Source organism: Lacerta agilis, chromosome 8, assembly GCF_009819535.1.
Source record: "Lacerta agilis isolate rLacAgi1 chromosome 8, rLacAgi1.pri, whole genome shotgun sequence".
NCBI classification, from domain to species: domain Eukaryota; kingdom Metazoa; phylum Chordata; class Lepidosauria; order Squamata; family Lacertidae; genus Lacerta; species Lacerta agilis.
The window spans coordinates 49,967,542-49,987,836 of record NC_046319.1 but is presented as its reverse complement, the minus strand read 5'-3'; the positions used below and the strand labels follow the sequence as shown (position 1 = coordinate 49,987,836).

General features: G+C 43.6%; 1 protein-coding gene across 7 annotated transcripts in view; it reads right to left on the bottom strand.

Moving 5' to 3' along the window:
* The window catches only part of KIFC3 (kinesin family member C3), a 37,677-nt gene that overhangs the window by 16,317 nt on the left and 1,065 nt on the right, over window positions 1-20,295 (bottom strand). The window contains exons 1-4 of one of the 7 annotated variants that reach the window (XM_033157371.1): window positions 15,838-15,992; window positions 14,988-15,077; window positions 14,612-14,868; window positions 4,778-4,934 (exon numbers count right to left, since the gene is read on the bottom strand). In XM_033157371.1, coding sequence (XP_033013262.1) covers window positions 4,778-4,790 — 13 coding nt within the window. In that variant the 5' untranslated portion in view covers window positions 4,791-4,934; window positions 14,612-14,868; window positions 14,988-15,077; window positions 15,838-15,992. Of the gene's footprint in view, window positions 1-4,777; window positions 4,938-14,611; window positions 15,230-15,837; window positions 15,993-20,295 lie in introns of those variants that run through there. The other 6 variants (XM_033157372.1, XM_033157367.1, XM_033157370.1 and 3 more) reach the window with 6 other exon arrangements.

Sequence of the window (20,295 nt, the reverse complement as noted above, 5' to 3'; positions counted from 1 at the left end):
GACAGATTAAGAAATATCTATCTAAGAAATAGTTATATGATCAACAACTTTAGGTCAGCATCACTACACCACATATTATTGGCACCAGCTGTTCAAAATTAGTTGGCATTGCAGGGTTCCCTTAAAGTCTCTGCTGCTAGTGCTAGGTACTACTCATGTTTGGACCAGGCACATAGCTCTGGAAAGAGCTCCCAAATCCCACTGCCAGATAGCCAGGCTGCTCCACAGGTTCAGCAGCTCCAAGAGGTGTTAGAGGGCAAAAAGTGGCAATGCTGGGCAGCTGGCCTTGCCTTGCAGGCTGGGGCAGGGAGAATTCCTTAGATTACCTTACATAACTTCCTCCATTACTTCTGCAGCCACAGCACACTCAAGATTGGAGACAAAAGATCTGGGTCAGCCTCCTAACAATGGAGGCAATGGCCAAAAGAGAAAAGCATCAAATCTGCCCTTGACTGTTTGAAATGAGGCACACATAGTACTCTTTCAGAGGAGGGATTTATCTTGCCCTCTTCTAAAGTGGGGTGTGTGTGTAAATGCGCATTATAGGCAGGGTCATTCGTTTGCTTCCAAGAAGAGCTCCTGAGCTGTTAACAGCTGTATGACAGACAGACATAGATGAAGTTTTTTACACTTCTGAATCTTTATGCTAGGGAAAGTTGCATCTGTTCAATTTTTGTTAATTTAACATTTATCTCAATACAGCCAACCAAAATGCCAGGTGGAGTCAGGTGGATCCATGGGATCCAATATACTGATTCAGTATATTGTAGGATTATATATCACCCTGAGAGATGTGAAAGGTGATTAAAACCAGCAACAATAACAACAACGCTGCAGTTTCTGACAGGTAGTTAAATAATATCAAGATAAAATCACACCAATTAAAAACCAGTCAAAATAGTAACAGCCGATTATAATTACCCTGTGCTGCTTTCCCAGCACATGTCTCAAGCAGGTGACATACCCACCCATCACTTCATGATTTCCCATAGCCTGTGCTGAGCCTAGAAGAGACACCTGAGAAAAACCTGGGAACTAATACCTGGGAGGAAACAGATGCATGTCTTACCAATCCTGACCTGGATCTAAAGTCCATTTCAGACCTCCAAGGATAAAAATGAAATGGCTCTAACAAGGCCAACATTCGGAGCTGTCAACTGGTGTGCCAGCCTTTTTTAGAAGGGTCATCTCATAGTCATCATTCCACATCACCTAATTGTATGTCCTGCACCCAATATAATTAATAACTCCTTGCAATGTTACACTTGTGTGGTTCTGTTAAAAGGAAGAGGATGAGTACTCCAGTCCCACTACAAACATCAAGCAGCAGGTGTAGCTGGCTTGTTAAAACATTCTTTTTTTTGCCACAATACTTTTAAGCCAATGTCTGCAGAAGCATAAACTATTTCAATATGTCCAGCTGCTCATCCAACACTCTTTCTGATGCTCATTTATTCTAGCTTTTTATTTCTACTCTGCCTTTCCCCTGTCAACCACCCTACAGGCTACAGTAAGAGGGAAAGCGGCTAGCCCAAAGTCAAGAAGAAAGCTGCTTGCATAATAGGTGGAGACTTGAATGGAGGCTTCCCACGTCCTACATCTGGCATTCTAACTACTATCCTGTCTGATAAGGGAACAGACAAGCAGTCCCCACCAATCTGGTCTCAGTCAAAGGATCTTCTGAAGATGCCACCCAGTTCCACTTTATAAGCTTCAGTGTGGAGCTCATTTTCTGCTTACTTATTCTTTCCCCCTCCACCCCGTGCCCCTCACTCACTCTTTTCTGCCTGCAGTGCTCTCCTCCTCTGCTGGTCATAGCCGTGTTGCCATCTTGCTTTAATGCTCTCTCTTCCGTGCACACTCTCTTCACACTCCTTCACTGAAGCACTTTGTTGTGAGGCCTCACAAAGGGGAGAAATGGGACTCGCTGCAACTTCCAAATCAGCACAAAACAGGGAGCACCTCCTCACTCTGATATGTCTGGGCAAGCTCAGGCAATTAAGGCTCAGAAGACCAGAGAAAGGGAAGCCAGAAGAGCTGAACTGTAACTCTCTCCTGGCATCATTTCTTCCTTTTGGAGGGAGGTCAATAACAAGGGGTTCTTAGGGTGCAGTAAGACACAACATGTGGGGAAAATGTGCCATTGGGAAACTGACAATGTGCATATGTGTTTATTAGGCACTTATATGATAGGTAATGTCAGGAGCAGCATGTATACAAATTATAAAAGGATGGAATGCACTCCATTTCCATACTTAAAACAAAACTAGCCAAACTATATTAAGTAAGTAAGTTTTATTTACGACCATTGGCCCAACACATAAAAATACAATTCCAAAACAACCTATAATATTTAAAACCTTCGCCAGAGGCTGAAACCCTCTGCTCGTTACTAAATAAAAGCACAGACTGACCGACTATCTATTTTCGCATTTTGGCTCCTGGATTAGCGGGGTTCTCCTGACCATATCAGAGCCCTTTTTTCTTCTTTAGAGCTAAGACTCTCTTCAAGTATTTGGCAACAGTGCGTGATCTAGATGGATCTTCGTCGTTCAGTAGAAATCTCAGTTTGGTTTCTTTGGCATCACCCGTGCATCCCACTAAATATGGAGCAAGAAACTTACTCCTGAGCGAGGAATAATGAGGACAGCTAGCCAAACTATATTAAAACACCTTCTTTTTGGCCAGAACTTCCTATTCTTCTTCACCTTCATTTTTGGGCAAACCACACTGCATTATATGCTTGTAAATCCCCTTAAAGTACTCCCGGTTTTGCATCTGTTAGTTACTACTCTAAGGCAAATTCATAAATGAATAATCAATACTGACTCCTATGGAGAAACAGTCACTAACACAGCACGTAGGAGAAAAGAATGCTTTGTGTTCATTTGGCTTTTCTTTTATGGTGTGGCATGTCTGACAGGGAATGTGTGCAGCTGGAAAATCTACTTTAAAAAAGTCCTTGGCCAGTAAACCACAAGTTCAGCATTGAAAGAAAACCAAGGAGCAAAAATGGGAGTGAAATAGGTGAAGGAAGCCCACACATCACAGTATTCCATAGTTAAGCCAGTGATCATGGTTTGTTTCCTCTCAGTGAATGCTGAGAGAAGGAGTGATTTGCTTATGCACAGCAAACCATGGCTTATGGCTTTACACAGTGTGTGAACAAGGTCAATGGCTCAACCTGAATGAAGGGACTCAAAGTCTGCACACATACATCTTGAATCCCTCCAGCAAAGGGACACAGTTTCAGACTAGTTTTTGCTAGTGCACTGCTGACATAGTTTGGAGTTCAAGTTTCCACTGCAAACTTCCCATGGAATGTCCTTTGCCTTTTGCACATGGGCTTTTCTGAAGAATAAGCAGCTGCATATCAAGTGCACAGCATGGAACTTTCAACAGAATTCATAGGGCAATGATGGCTTTCCTTTCAGAGGGCATGGGGAGAGAAAGCCAGCTGCTCTGTTGACACCCCCCCCCCAAAAAAAAATACTGTGGGAAATGTGAAAGTTTCTGATTGTTTAAAAAGTTTTTTAAAAGCAACAACATCAACTCTCATTCAAATAGTCTCTCTCTCTCTTTCATATGATAAACAGAGTACTTTTTAAAGTAGCATCTTAACATAATATTATGGCCAGTTACACTACTGCAAAATACTTACTTCCAGAATTCAAAGACAGCATCGTTAGGGGTTTTACCATTCCTACTGTCTTCATCTGGATTGTAACAATCTTAGGACCAAACACATAGTTCCTGCAAAAGAGTGGCAGAACTAAACAGCCTCTCAGCACTCTCATTTCTCACTTGCCTCCTAATCAACATACGCCATCAAGGGACAATGAACATAAAACCAAAAGCTAAGGAGACAGGGAGGGAGGGGGATGATCACCACACCCTATGTGAGGATTCACAGCAAAAGGAGGAACAGATTTTGCCAACTCAACACTAAACCCTTATTATGACAAATCCTGCAATAAGTCACTGGTTCAGCATTAATATCTACATGAAGACACCCCCTGCTTTTATCCTATCCTATCAACTGGGATGTGCATGTTAATGATCAGAGAGAGGCAAGCAGACAAAGACATTGCTATACAAGTAATCCTACTTCAGCTGAACTGTCCCCTTCCATACAGACCCCTGCCTCCAAATAAACCCCATAGCAAGCACATAGCAAGCCTTGCAAGAGAGAACCAGGAGGAGGAGGAGACAGACAGACACCATCACAGGTCTGCTCCGGTCCTGGCCCCGCTCAAAACTCCACCCACTTTGCCCTCCCCACCCATGTTCCAAGGAACTAAACAGTCTCCAGTCTCCACATGTGGAAGGTGTGTTTGCTTCTCTTGGTTTATGTGTTTTGCTTCCTCTTTGAATTAATTATTTTAGCATTCTGTTTCCAATATCCATATGGATCCATATTTTTTTTAAGTCATATTTTATTAATGTTGCTTTGGGGACTCCAATCAAAAAGTGATTACAAATTAAATACATGTACATTTTAAATACCTATTTAACTAACACATTGCGTTCCAATCTGTCTCCCTCTTTGGGGTTTAGGGTAGCACACATGGCAGTAGTCCTGTTTTATTCTGCCAGGGAGCTTAGACGGAAAATTTCTGACTTGCCTCAAGGTGCCAAGTATGCTTCCTGGCCAAACAGATCTGCCCCTAGGCCTCCCCAGTCCAAATCCAACACTCCAGTCACTATGCCTCATCGGCTCCCAGACTGTCTTTCCCAAACAACCAAGACAGGTGCAGGTTTTGTGCATCTGCTGTACCTGAGTTATCCATGTTGATGTCAGCTTCCTGCTCCAGGGTGTCGAAGCAGCTGTCAACAGCTGCCAGCCTCTGTCTTGTGCCCAGCTTGGTGATGGAGCCAACGCTTCCCTCAGTCTTCACCTGGCAACTGGCCTCTCACACCTTGGCTTGTAGAGCCTGCTGGGAAGATAGAAACCCTTGTATGGGAGGCATGCTAATAATACCGACAGCACTAAGACACTCCCAACCCAATACGGAACTATTTGCAAATAATTCATGATTCAAGTGCCTGGGGAATTGTCATCAATTAAAGTTGTTGATGATATTTTACGTCTTCTCTGCCTGACAAATATGATAATGGTTGCTGGGGTTTTTTCTATATTAGATCCACAGTAAGAAAGAATACTATGTTAGCATAGTTATAATGCCACTATAGTTGACAGCCCTTGCTTAGGTCCAGAGTGTTATTTTTTTAAGGGGGGGGTTAAGGATTGCCCCAAGCTAAATGATGTCCATAGAAATTAATGGAAATCCATGTTGGTTATCAATTGTTTTTAATGGGTCTACTCAGAGTAGAACACTAGCTACAACCTTGAAAGGCGTGAACTATTGTCTCAACTTGCCATTTGTCAGCACCGAAAGAAACACTTTGGCACATCCAATTCTGCCACATGCACATTGTGAAATGCACTCCCATCCCCTTGAAGTCTAAAGCTGTCCAGGGAGGTGCCTGCTTATTAACGAGAGCAACCCACATTTATCTGCATAGTTACAACTTCCTCTGCGAGGTTTTTTGTGCCAAGGAGACATATGGGCAGCATTACACTTTGAGAATGGCTGTCTTGGTTGACAGAAGCAGCCGCTGAAGCTGGGCAAAAGCACATGATGGGCACTGAGGAAAGCACTGCCAGGGCCAATTGTCTTTTACTTTGCCCTCTACAACCTGGAAACCAATCAAACAAGCAGATCAGTTGCTGAACACTATAAAGATGGTCTATAAAGACAAAAAACTCACTCTGATAAAGTCATATTGAACTTCTCACCACTTTTAAAAACCACCACCACTATCCATTGGATTACAGGGAATCCAGATGTGTTAGTCCTATCACTCCCTTTGCTACCATAGCCCAGTGAAGGGGGTGTACAGGATAATTTTCTATGCACTGTGTTAGAAAAATTTGATGGATGAATGGAAAATCAACTTAACACCCTTGCAAGAAACATGCCCAACTTCAGCTTCCACATTCTTTTTATTCCCCCTCCCCATGCACTTTTCCTACTGCAACTCCTGCTTCTTGCAACCTCTTCCCATAAACTAAGGGCCAAACTGCATGCAGCAATCTAGAGACACAGGCCCAGTTACCCAAAACGTTGTTTCTCTTCGCAAGCACATTCCCTTGCCTGCCAGCCCCCATGCCAATGAAGTGGGCAGCTGCACACTGATACCAGATTGTGTCATTTCACCTGTCTTTTTTTGAAGTAGAATGATTATGACATTGACCATGAGGAGAAAATTCCTCCACCACATGACGAGAAGTATGACTTCAGCCATTGTGTTCACTGCTGTCTGTTCACTCTCACTGCCATCTGTTCCAGGATGTTGCTCCTGTCAGAAGTGAAGAGCACTCAAGTTCCTTCAGCTACTGTGGGAGTGCAATTCCTCTCCCACTACTATCTATAGGCTACTACACTACAATAAAAACCAATCAAGAATCCACTTATATCACTTATTACATTCCCAATCTACCAATGACTGATGATGTGTGAGTGTGGGTATGCAGACTTTCCCCATGTGTTTTAGAGTTCCTTTCCTGAATGGACAGTGCATCACTCAGAATGGCACAGAAAAAATTACAAGCAATGTTTCCACTGACTCCTTGGGAGAACGCTTTGGCTAGACTTCCTCTTAAACAATAATGTAAAGTATATACTTGCTGGAAGCTCCATCAAGAGCTGGTGCGCGATCACATAGAGGAAAAACAATACCCTGCTATCTTTTTAAGACAAGGTAGAATTGATCTTTCATCTCTGACTTTGAAATCCTTCAAGGTCATCCTCACCTGCATGGTCAGGTTTCCAAATCTATCTGCTCCACACACAGAAGGTGGGCATACAGTAGCAGAATAGCAGCCTCAGAAGATTCTTTGCCCAGAAGACAGCAAATCCTGCCTGTTCTTTCACACCAGATTTTTTAAAATAATATATATCTCAGAGGCACATCTGACTAAATCTCACCAAAGACACTATAGTTAGTGTCAAAAAGCTACCTCCTTCCATGTTTTCTAGTATCTGAAGCTGGCATGCAAGCCCCTCCTCTTTCTGGCGATCTGCCAACATTTCTCTGAAGTTTGCAAATCCTGCAGCTCAAAATAGTCCAGGTCAGTGGAAGAATGGCAAGTTTCCCATTGAAATTCAAGACACAGGCATCTCTCATGAGCTGAAGAGAAGAAGAGATTCAACAAGTCTTTTGTCTCTCTACTGACCCAGCAAGGACACACCAGGCCCAGTTTCAAATGCAGGCACTAACTTTAGGAAACTCCACGGAATAAGTTCCCGGATTTCAAGACACAAGTGGATGCATGAAAAATGCATGGAGAAGCCCAGTACAATTTTCTGTCACAGAAAAAAAGGGGTGTTGTAAAACCATTCTAAAGTTCACACATAGGTATCCTTTCTATTATTTATACAATTTATATCTTGCTCTTTCTCCTCAAGAAGCCTCAGGTAGCAAACCTAAGAACAAAATAGAGTAGTACAGGCTTCCTCAAACTCGGCCCTCCAGATGTTTTGAGACTACAATTCCCATCATCCCTGACCACTGGTCCTGCTAGCTAGGGATCATGGGAGTTGTAGGTCAAAAACATCTGGAAGGCCGAGTTTGAGGAAGCCTGGAGTAGTATAAAAGCATTCTAAAAACAGTTAAACATGTTTTTCTAAGAACATTTAGAAAACACAGTTTTACCAGTAATTTCAGGGTTGCATGGCGAAACAAGAATGCTTTTAACTTCTTCCTAAAAGTCAATAACACACCTCACTAGGGAGAGCATTCCACAAATGGGAAACCACCACTGAGAAGGCCCTGTCACAATATTTCACAATACTGTAAATTCACAAAATATGTGGATGATACCACATGCACATGAACTCAGCTGCAAGGTTCAAGTTTACAGAAAATTAAATGTTATGAAAAATGCCCTGGTTATAAGCTGAATGAAAAGAAATCTTCTGGGGAATAATATTAGGAGTCAAATGTGCAACATAATGTCAGACATGATACAAGCACCATAGAAAAAAGAAAATAAATATCTAATTATAAAACTGGAAGATTTATACAGGTGAAAGTACTTGCTGTGAATAAAAAATAGAAGCTAATAAAATATGAAAGAATATTTAAATGTCATAGAAAGCAGTAATAGCAGCAGTGAAGATGCTGCTCATACTTAGCATTGGGTTGTATCCAATATTAGTTCCACTCAGAGTAGACCGACTAAAATTAATGACTATCTTAGGTCAATTTCAATTGGACTCCTCTGAGTATCATTTTTGTTTGTTTGGTTGGTTGGTTGGTTTGGTTGTTGTTGTTATTTGTATGCTGCTCTGCATGGCAGATCTCATGGCAGTTCACAGATGAAATGTTTTAAGATGAGGAAAGGTGATAAAAAAAAATCCACAGACAGCAGTAAGACAGCAATATTTACAATATTTCACCAGGTGGAAGAACAAACTCCAAGTCATTCATTCTATCTCTATCATTTATCATCTCAACTGGTGTCATTCATTGTAATAAGATGCACTGTAATAAAAGATTTCTAAGAACTTTCTAATTAACTTAATAGCTGCAAGAATCAAAGGGACTAGCATATGAAAGAACATACATTGCTGAATGTTTAAATGAAATATGGAAAGTGTTGCTTATTGTGAAATTGACCTATTTGGTGAAATATAATGAAAGGGTAGAAGGAATATATAAAATAAGAAGTTATAAAATGAACTGGAACTTGCCTTTTCAAACACATATTTTAACCCAAATGTCTCCCTCACTTTCTGAGTTTTATAGTAGGGTTGAGGAACCTTTGGTTCACGTCCTATGTGAAGTCATGTAGAAATGTAGCTGGATTGACTGCATGGGGAACTTGATCGTGCAGGTAATCCCTACAAAAAGAAGGGTTGAAATCACAACCTATGAGCTGATAGGTGGTGAGTTCAAGTCTACTGGATTGGCTGCGCAACCTAGTTCCCTGTGAGAAACTTGGATCACATAGCTAATCCCTGCAAAAGCAGGACTGAATATTAAGAAGCCTGCTGGATTGGCTGTGCAACCTACCGGTAGTTTCCAATGAAGAACTCAATCGCCCAGCAGATACCTGCAGAAAGGAGCTTTACTAACACTAGGCTTGGGGCTTGTAAACCAGAGAGCATAGGGCTCTGTAGTTTGCATTTGGACCACCTAACACCAGCTAATAAACACAAAGGTGCACTGCAGACCAAAGTTTATAGGCTATCTGCAACATAGTCCCACAGAAAATGCACCACAAAAATCTTATCTGGAGGTCACTGAGGAATGCATCACAGCGGAGAGCGCTATGACCATAAACTATACACAGAACCAGTCTGTGTCTCTGTCTCTCCTGATCCTCTGCTTAATTCAGCACCTGGTTTGCCACACTCACCCAAGCTTCAACAGCTGTCCTGACTCCAAGCCCCCACCTATCTATCTCAACTACTAAGGCTGTGAGAGTAGCTGCTTCTATGCGGCTCAATGAAGGCACAGCCCAAAATAGCAGCAAATGAAGTGATCACTCTATAAAGATGTCGCATCAAGCACCTGGGGAAGACTAAAGAATTTCAGCACTAATTTACAGTAAACATTTTATGTGCATCAGGATGCATTTTTATTAGAAGCAAAGCAAGTTTACAGGGTTCTGAATAAATAAAGCAAAAGGCTGCAGCAAATCAGATGCAAAACTAGATACAGAAAATAAAATCTCTTTGAAGAACTTTATTTTTTGTAGTGTCTGATCTCAATAATGCTGACAAGACAGCAGACCGAAGAGTCAGAAGAAATACTGGCAAGGAAAGAAGCCCAACCAGTCCAGGATTGTGTAAGTCCAGGATCTGTGCCAGATCCCCAAAGAAAGCACAGCAGGCAGGATAATGGGATGGTCCCAACACTTGAGAGGAAGGAAGCTATCATTTGGAAGTCTCGTAAGACTCTGGCTGACTGGCACCCAGAGACAGCAGAAATGGAAAGGCCTCACACCAGCCTCCTCACTTCCAGTGCTTGCTCATCTTGGCAGCTGTGTCCATTTTCACCAAGACATAAGGCGTACTCTTAATCCCAGCAGCACCAGGGCCCAAGACAAGACAAGGGACTGTGTGTTTGCACTAATTCCCCTAGGCTCAGGATGAGAACTACCACTGACCTTAGACAAGCAGTCTGAACAGACTCCACTACATATCCAGAACAAGCCTGATTAGCAAATCAGTTGGGCCAAGGGAAGGGGAAGGGGTAGATTTTTGCAGTCAGGGTTTTCCCTAAAACTGATACCTTTAAAAATATTTAAGTTTTCTTACAGCCACTAACTTGCCTGTGCAGTGTGCCCCTTACCTGGCCTGCTCCACCTCCCACATCATACCTCCCCCTACCCTTATTTTCATTATAAGGGTTGTATACTACGTGTACCAGTATATTGAGCTCTAAAACCAAAGGCGTTTCAGGCAAATTTGAACTTTTAATCCCTGTTTTATTATATTGTGTATTTTAAATGAAGGAATGCTATAAAATGCAGTTTTATTATAAATAATTTGCAAACCTGCCACTTTTTGATAGTTTCCAAATAGTTGTTTTAAGTGGGGAGCTGCAGCTAATGGGTGAAACAGCATAATAACCTTAATTTCCATAACCATAAATTAATTAGGTGTTCTTTCCCCTTTATTTTAAGACCTTTAATAATGGCATTAACTATTATCACTGCCAATGGTCCCAAATTGAGAACAAATAATAATAGGGCAGTGGGGCATGCCTTCTTAGTACCTCTAGATTTTTTTTAATGAATTTGGATTCATAGCTATTTATTCTAACCTTAGCTGTAGAGGGTTGGTAAGTGAGTTTAATGGTATTAGTTATTTGTGGTGCTAGATAAGGAGAAACCTATTTTCTATATATATCAAAGGCTTTAAAGGTATCTATAGCTACCTTTTCCATTGTTGAGAGGAAAAAGCTGTTCATGCTTCTGAGGCACAACAAACCTACACTGGTTTAAGACTCATGCAAGGGAATGCGGCTAATAGGTAATTATCAGCGTTTTTTCCAAATGACATTGCCCCACATTGCTTTTGAGAAGTCATTGAAGCTATAATTGTATAAAATAAATACATGTTTGCAGAATTGATAGGACTCAAATATTACTTCTATCCATCCTGGGAGCAGAGAGAGAGAGAGAATTTCTGGGGAACACAGAACTTTTACAAAATGTCCAGGGCCGTCTCGTCATAGATGCTGGGTGGTGTGGCGCGCCAGGGCGCCGTGCCCCCCAGGGGCATCCCTGCGAGCCCGCCGGCATACCGGGTGCCCCCTCCCCAACCCGCCCCCACAGGCGGGCGAGCACTCGCGTGCCGGCGGGCGAGCTGCAAGCCGGCCGCCCTCCGGAGCCCCAGCTGGAGCGCTGGGAAGGGCGCGCAAAGTCCCGCGCCACTCCAGCGCCACGCCCCTCATCCCCCGCTTGCCCACCCCACCCCACCCCTCCCGAGGGGCGGCCAGCGCGGAGGGAGGCGGGCGGAGAGGCAGCACGCCGGGGGCGCCAAGGGATCACTGCGCCACGGCGGCCGATCCCTTTAAGACGGCCCTGAAAATGTCTCTGTGTTAGGCACTCAATGTGCATGTGCAAACACACACACACACACACTGATATGGCTGCTTGGGTGGGGCGTGGAAAGTGAAGGAACGGCCTCTGCTTATCAGTCTTTAAGGAACAACAATGGGAGAGGGCTATCGTGCTCATCTCCTGCTTGGCTTCTCTTAGAGTTCTGGTTGGCCACAATGGAAAATGAGGTGCTGGAGTAAATAATGTTTGGACTTGATTCAATAATGCTCCTCTTTATGTTCTTGTGAGAGGAGACAGCGAGGCACATCAGTCTCAGATATAATTCCTCCTTGTTCTGGGAAGAGTGATATATTATACACAATGGACACTACTAGATCTGTAGGGCAAACTTAAAAGGGAAAAACAATTGAAATAAATGTCTGCTATTCTGTATTATGAAGGTCTGATGTTCTGCGTTTTTCCACAGAGAAATCCAGGAATTAGTGACCCTGCCCAGTAAGATTCCCCTTGTATAGGATAGGTGGGAAGTCAAACTGGAAATCAAATTACTACTTTTACAATGGACAATGTGTGCATGTGCCACTGGAAGCTGTAAGAGAAACACCCTGACAAACTATTTATTGAAGCACGTGAATATGGCAGAAAGGCCATCCCGCCAAACAATCATCACAGCTTTTTGCAACCATATATCAGCAGAGATGCCAGCATTAATCAAATTAGTGCAGAGGCCAAAAATCACAATCAACAAACCAATCTGCAGCTTTCAAGGAACCCTGAAAGGTATTGAGATAGGAGGCTGGAGCAAACTAGTGCAAACATCAGTGACTACCATCAATGCTCCATGTTATTAGGTAGAACTGCCAACTTATTTGCACTGTTAATCACCTGGTCGTTTAACTGATTGAAAGTATTAATAAAACATCAATGAAACTGCCTTTGAGGGATCTTGACAGAAGCAAACTATTTATTTACATCAAACTCTGAGAGAAACGGGATACTCCCCACAACAGTTGCATACCAAAATCACAATGGTTTCAAGAACTAAACGAGGTCAAGAACTACAGTGGTGCCCCGCTAGACGAATGCCTCACTAGACGAAAAATTCGCTAGACGAAAGGCATTCGCTAGTGGAAGGCTGCCTCGCAAGACGAAAATGTCAATGGGCTTGACTCGCAAGACGAAATTTTTTCTTCTTCTTTTTTCGTCAAAACTGCTATTCTCCGTTGGTGCTTCGCAAGACGAAAAATTCGCTATACAAAGACACTCGCAGAACGAATTATTTTCGTCTTGCGAGGCACCACTGTATCAGCATTATGAAATATTCAGGTTTAAAAGACACCTTGACATTGACTACAATCTTCAGTTGCCTTCAATGCTACTAAGAACCTTAGTAATGCCTTTGTGATGCCACTCTAAAAGTGTCCCTCTTTGCTAGCTTTGAATACACACTGGAAGGAAAATCCATTAGATTATAAAGGGTGGGATGGGAGAACAAGTATGTGGGACATCCATGGCTGAATGGCTTTTCACTGCTGTGAATTCAGTAATATTTGCTCATTGTTATTCCCAGTGATTAACAGGAAGTCAATTTTCAATCTGCAGTTAAAGTTTAGTCAATTAATTGTACTGATTAAATCAATTAAAGTAGGCAATCCTATTACACGGTGGCATCCAACATGCCATGTAGGGACATAACAAGGGGACAGACACTCTCTACCTATTAAATAATTCCCTTTCACAGGGCTGTTGTGAGGATGAAAAACAGTTTGTGATGCAAGCTAGAAATACAGATAAAAACTATAGCATTACTATAAAGGTGTATGACCAAAAATTCTTGTTTCCAATGCCAATAGGAATGGAATTAATGCTTTGCTATGTATTATTTTAGTTTAGTTGCTTGAAGCATGCTTTAATTGTAAAAAAGTAAGAATTTCCCCCCATATATATATCATATATATATATGCCATAAAGGTACAATCTTTGACCTTTCTATAAGGAAAACACAGCCAACCTAATGTCAGATCACTCAACTATTTCCACACATACCAGTCAGACACATGTTGGTCCCATGCATCTTACTCAGTTTCCTCAAGGAGGGAAAAAAGAATGTGACTAGTTAAGAAAAAGTGAACACACTTGCAGAGCCTTCTGTTCCTCCCTGCTTATCCATGAAAGACAGATAAGTGATCCCACAGATCTCTCCTGAGTCTGTAATGGGGGCAATGAAGAAATGCACAACAACCATAGCACGTCATCCCTAAACTTGCCTGAAAGGTACAGTCTCTGACCTAGAAGCCTTTTGCCCCAATCCCAAATGTCCAAAGGCAAATTGTGTTTACTCATTAGTGACCAAAGGCCCTCTGTATATGCTTAGAGGCATTCTAACCTTTACAGCTTCACATGTTTCAGGACTGAGTTCTGGCATTGAAACTGATTTTGGTGCTAAGCTCTGGAGAACTCTAGCGTAAGCCCTGCACAGAACTAGGATGGAAAAAGATATAGGTAACCGCACAGCTCAAGGGTAGTCCTATATTTTCTTCTGGTTCAATTGTACATTCCTCTTTCCCAGAATTTCAGACATATTGTGACATTAGTGGATTGTCATCCTTGCTGTATGATACATTTTTAATACTTAAGAGAGGAAACAGGAGAGAATATGGCACATAGGAGTTAGAGGTTCAAATATACATGTGAAAATTCTAGACACCCTATTTGTTTATTTCTCTCTCAATTGAGCTTCAGCATCTAGCCCTAGAGCAGCCTTCCCAAACCCAGATATTTTGGGTCACAACTCTCACAGCACCAGCTCTGCTGGAGCAGACAATATAGGTGAGACAGATGCAAGTACTGGTAAGTCCAAAACCTCTGGAGCACACCAGGTTACAGAAGTCTGCCCTAGAGTAATCCCAAAGGAAGAGAGGAACCAGAAAAAGGATGCTGTTCTGACTCACTATGTAGAAGGCAAGCTAAACAGCCACCATCAAATAGGCATCAGTCCCTTTAAAAATGTATCAAATCAAATGCACTTACCCAGCTTTATCTGCAGCCAAAGATAACAAAACCACAAGGACAAAGTGAGGCCACGTGCTTTTCTCCAATGTAAGCAAATGATTTGTCTTTCCAATGCTGTTAAAATGTAACTTTTCTCTGGAGGAAAGAGTAGGGACAAAAGTCTTCGTCCTCCAGCCTGGCAGTAGCACCTTTGTCTGCCAAGCCCTGGAGTTGCCTAATTGTTGGTGTCTGTTTTAGTCTCTCTTCCTCCGAAACCCTCCACTCATCTGTGGCATCTAGAATGGAATGCCAGAAATGCAGCAGTGCTGGTTACTGACTCGCTCCTGGCAGCAGCAGCAGCAGTGAGAAAAAGGGTGGAGGAGGCATGAAGGATGATCCAAAAGGCAACACACACTCTGTGTTTGGTAGGAGGTGCCTTCCCCCGCAAGTTTCTCACTCAGGCAGGTCCCGGGTCATGATGTGGGATTCTAAGGCAGGTAAGCATCTGCAAGAAAACAGAACAAGTATTTCAACAGGAGGCACAGTTCCAAAATCCCAGAAGTTAGTAAACAAAGACAAGACGCACAGATGTCTCGGCTGCTCCAGAATTAAGTGCTACTTTTTTTGTATATTGCAAAATGTGCATTTTTAGCACACAATGCCTGCCACTGGACACTTTTGTACTTGCAGATGAGTTTGGCTGTTTTGCCACCTGAAAAATGTAGCTAGCAACCTATGTTTCAGAGTGGGATACTGGTTGCAGCCTTTGTTCACTCTGCGATGTCTGACCACAAAGGTGCTTTGAGATGTCACTCCAGTGAGCAAAGTCAGTGGCTGAACAGGAGGCTTAAAAAACACTCAATGGAAAGGATTTCTCACTGCCCTCTGTGTCCATTCTGCCCACCTACAGGGACTGGTAGTAATCAGAAAGGACACCATAACAAGTCAATTTAGAATAGCCTACCAATCGTGCAGAGGCTTTCCTGACGTTCTTTTCCATTTGCAATTCATTGGTGGCCCTAGGATTGCTGATTCTCTCTTCAGCAGCATTACCCCATTGACTGGCACATTCAGGATCAGAAACGCAAACCTGGGCTCTAGATGTGCCTATTCCCTGTGACAAGCCCAAGAGGAGGATCAGCTCCTGCCAGAAGGCACAAGGAGCCCTCTGTTTCCTTAAGCAGGGCAATTTTCGGGCCGGCTCCTGGGAGTTTGACTAAAGGAGGGAAAGGGCTGTCCTGTCAGCCTCCCAGCCTGACATTTACCGAGACAGACGGAGATGTCGACGGAGACTTCCGAAAACAGGCGCCTGCTTCGACTCCGAGCCAGCTGAACCCCTCCTGGGTTTCGGGTCAAGCTCCCCCGCCGCCCTCCCTCTCACATTCCAACAGCAAGCCGCGCCCCAAAATGCGCAACAAGGGTGCAGCCTATAAAGGTTTGCAGTCAAAAGCCAACGGAGGGAAAAGCAAGCTGATCGGGAGATGCCCGGTTCAGATGTGCCAAGAAGCCTGACCGACCGGCCGCCGCGGTCACCAACGCCGGAGAAGAGCCAGCACGTCCCGAACGCGGGCGGCGCTCTGAGGCCCGGCTAGAAGCACCGCCCCAATTCGTTCGTTGCTGCGGCGGCGAATGCGCGCGGAAAACTCCTCCTCGGCGAGCCGCTTCAAACTGGCCACGGCGCTAGTCCCTGGCGTTGCGTCCGGCCGCTGACGAGTCAGGAGGTTCGCCCTCGCCGAGAAGGAAAAGCTAACGCTCTCTTGAGCCGCCGCCGCCCACCTCGCTCGGAGCTCCGAGGCAGGCGTGGTCGGGGCTGACTCGCGTCTCGTCAGGATCCTTCGCGCGCACGTGGCCGCCCCTCCCACCCCCTCAGAAGACGTTGTCGTCGTTGGCTTGTCGGCCAGCCGAGAAACAGCGTCCCCGAGCGACCTCCCTCCTAGGCCCACCTTCACCTTGTCTGTTAGAAAAAGGAGAAGGAAAAGGCCCGGCCCGGGACAGGCGCCTCAGGGAGAGATTCCTATGGCAGAGGCATTGCTGTCTAGGCAGCCCATGCTGCCGCGCGCGCGCGCGCTCCCGACAGAGCGGGAGCCGCCGCCTTCGCGAGGAACGAGCGCCTACTTGCCGCTGGTTGCCATGGCAACCCCGCCTGCTCCGGTCTTCCTGAGGAAGCGCCGAGGACGAGCACACGGCCGTGGGGTGGGGTGGGTTTTTTTTTGGAAAAGAAACCAGCAATTTTCCCCTGTAAGTGGGTTGGGCGCGGCGAAAGCCAGCCAAGGCAAGGTTACTTTGGTTTCCCCCGCGCCACCAGTAAATAACGGCATTCATTTGCCTCAATGGGTGTGAGGAGCTCCCGCTGTTCTTTCTCCCACCCCAGCAGCAGTATTTTCCTTGGCAAATCCTGGCCTCTATTAGCCACCTTGGGAGTGTGGTGGAATGTTCGGACGGACATGTTTATTGCATGATTTTATTTGTTTAATAAAAAATGTTAATTGTAAAAATGCAAAGCAAAATACCCAAAAGGATTTGCAAAAAGAATAAAGCAGTAAAATTATCAGTTTAAAACTGCTGTTTCATTCATAGCTATAGCATTCAAAAGATACCGGTAATTAAAAACAATGATAAGCCCTTTCATCACCATCACCACCACTATTATTTTATTTCTTAAGCACTCCCTCCTTCTCCTGAGAGCTAGGGCAGCTGGCAAAAACAGCATTAAAAACGAAAGTAGATCCAGGGTGCTACCAGTAAGAAGGCCTCTTCCTACAGCACCCAAGCAGGTCCCCCACCCCTGCAGATGGCAAAACCTGGGTTGGCTGGTTGTGGGGAAAGCAATCCTTGAAGGAACGTGTCTTGGGCCTTATTTAGGGCTTTGTACTGGCACCACCAGTCACTGGCAGCCAGAGCAGTGCTTTCGGGATTATTATACACCCAAACCTCAGTTGTCAAACTTAATCCATTCCAGAAGCCCGTTTGGCTTCCGAAAAACATTCAAAAACAGGAACCGGGTTTTTGACGTTCAGGAGCCGAAACGTACAGTAACGAAGGTGTTCTGGAGCCGAGGTTTGACTGTAACGTGATCCCATTCTGCACTAGTTGCAACTTCTGAAGTGTTTTCTGGGGAAGTCCAATGTAGAGCACATGGCAGTAATCCAGGCAGGAGTTTATCGGAGCATAAACTCATACCCTTCAATATTTCTCCAATGAAAAGAGGGACGTCCCATTCCATAATGATCATTTTACTATTTATACCCTATACATCTTACTGGGTTGCCCCAGCCACTCTCGGCAGCTTTCAACATATATAAAAACATAATAAAATATTAATCATTTTTTAAAAAAAACAAAAAAAAAAACCTTCCCTATACAAGATTTCCTTCAGACGGCTCAAGAGGTTGGATAACTCCATACCTTCCAACATTTCTCCAATGAAAATAGGGACATCCTAAGAAAAATGGGACATTACAGGACGAAATCAGAAACTGGGATGGCTTATTTAAATCAGAAACATCCCTGGAAAATAGGGGCACATGGAGGGTCTGTAAACTACTGTGGACAAGTTATCACAGTACAAAAAGAGCTGTAGTCTCCCTCCCCAAGGAGAATGGTTTTCTTGAAGGTTAGGTACACCTTCAGAAAGTTAAGAGCTAGACCTTGGCAAACAATGTGAGCACAACCTCCCTTATCATTAGCTCACCTGATCTGAAGCCAGAGCAAAACTTCTGCTCTAACCTGTCTCCCGCCTGCCTGTTTTTAGAACTAAGTGTTACAGTGGTACCTCGGGTTAATAATTTAATTAGTTCCAGAGGTCCGTTCTTAACCTGAAACTGTTCTTAACCTGAAGCACCACCTTAGCCAATGGGGCCTCCCGCTGCCACTGTGCCGCCACCACTCAATTTCTGTTCTCATCCTGAAGCAAAGTTCTTAACCTAAGGTCCTATTTCTGGGTTAGCAGAGTCTGTAACCTGAAGCATCTGTAACCTAAGGTACCACTGTATATGAAATAGACTATAGCCTGACATTGCATATATTTAGTTAATAATATCCTGCCTTTTGTGTGAATCCCAGAGTTGGTAATAACAATATACTCGTACCTTGGTTTTTGAACAGCTTAGTTCACGAACAACTTGGAACTCAAACATCGCAAACCCGGAAGTAGGTGTTCTGGTTTACGAACTTTGCCTCAGAAGCCGAACATCCAGCGCGACTTCCGCAGCTTCCGATTGGCTGCAAGATGCTCCTGCAGCCAATCGGAAACCATGCATTGGTTTCTGAAAACCAAGGTACGACTGTTAAAAACCCCAACAGTGATAAACAATAAAAGAAACATCTAACAAACCCAATGAAACAATCAGTTGTAACAGATAATCAGCAGTACATTATAACCACATTATAGTTGCATAGGCATCTAGCTACTCATGGTAGCCCAGGTAAACAGGTGGGCTTTAGACTGGCTCCAGAATGTCAAGTCAAGTTTATACCACCCGCACCTCCAAAATAAAGGTCCCACCACAGAAAAGGCCATTGAAAACATATGGTCCCTATCCATGATGTGCATAGGTAGACATTCCTCAAAACAAAAATCGAGATATTCTTGTACCGTGTCATAAACCATTTCCTCAGATTTGGCCATGGCATCTTCCATGCAGAGTGTGACACATAAGCAGAATCCTAATGTGAAAGATGGGTGCTAGTAGTCTTATGTAAACCACACTGTTCTGCAAATAATTGCCACACACGAATACACATTTTGAATTCTTACTGTAGTCTTCACCAGCCCAGCTGGCTGGGACTGATCAAAGTTAAATGGAGGGCACTGGGTTGGCGAAGGTTGCACTCAGATGGATATATTTGAATCAACACACGCATTTCATCTAGCAGAGTCTAAAAGCAAGGGCAGCAGCTTAATTCTGGGTAGGATTATGGATGCCTGATACACTCCCTCACTACTGGCTTTGCAATTAACAGTGACAGATGAGGATCACCACTGCACTGAAACCTGATTACCTGAGAAGGGCAGTAGAGTAGCATGTTGAGATGCTTAGAGGGACTGATACTGTACTGGCCAGACTTCCCCTCCACCTCTTTCTAGTAGTAATAGGTCTGTTCAACAGAAAAGCTTTCTGTTACTGTGTTTGGTTTTGGAGCAGTAGATTCCCTGCTTCACTGGCAGTCATGGGGTAGTTTCACAAATATAGGTTAAACATTTGCCCGAAGCAGTAACTAGCAGAAGGCACACTAAATATAGACATGTTTTGATTTCTGTCTCCATTGCACTCTGCTGTGCAAATAAAATACGAACTGGCTTTCTTGAACTTAGAAGGTGTACTCACCATTTGAAGGTTTTCATTTTTGTTTTTCTAGAGACTTCAATAGCATGAAACGGGCTTCTTCATATGAGTCATCAATTCTTTTAAGAGTCTTCACCACTAAGGCATGCATCAGTTTTATTTTAAATGAACACAAAACCAACATGAACTGGAGCAGACAATCCTCTATTGCCTTGACAGCATTTCCAGCTATTAGTTACACAATTTCTTTTTTGTTGAAAGAAATGTATTTTGAATGAGAAGAATCAACTACCGGTACAAGAAGTTAGCAATTGAGGAATATCAACTAAATACAGACTAAAATAGTTGAACAACTATTCAATATGATTGGGGGGGGATTAAGGTTCAATAAGTGTTTAATTGAGTTCAATATAAGATCATGATATAAACACCTTGGTC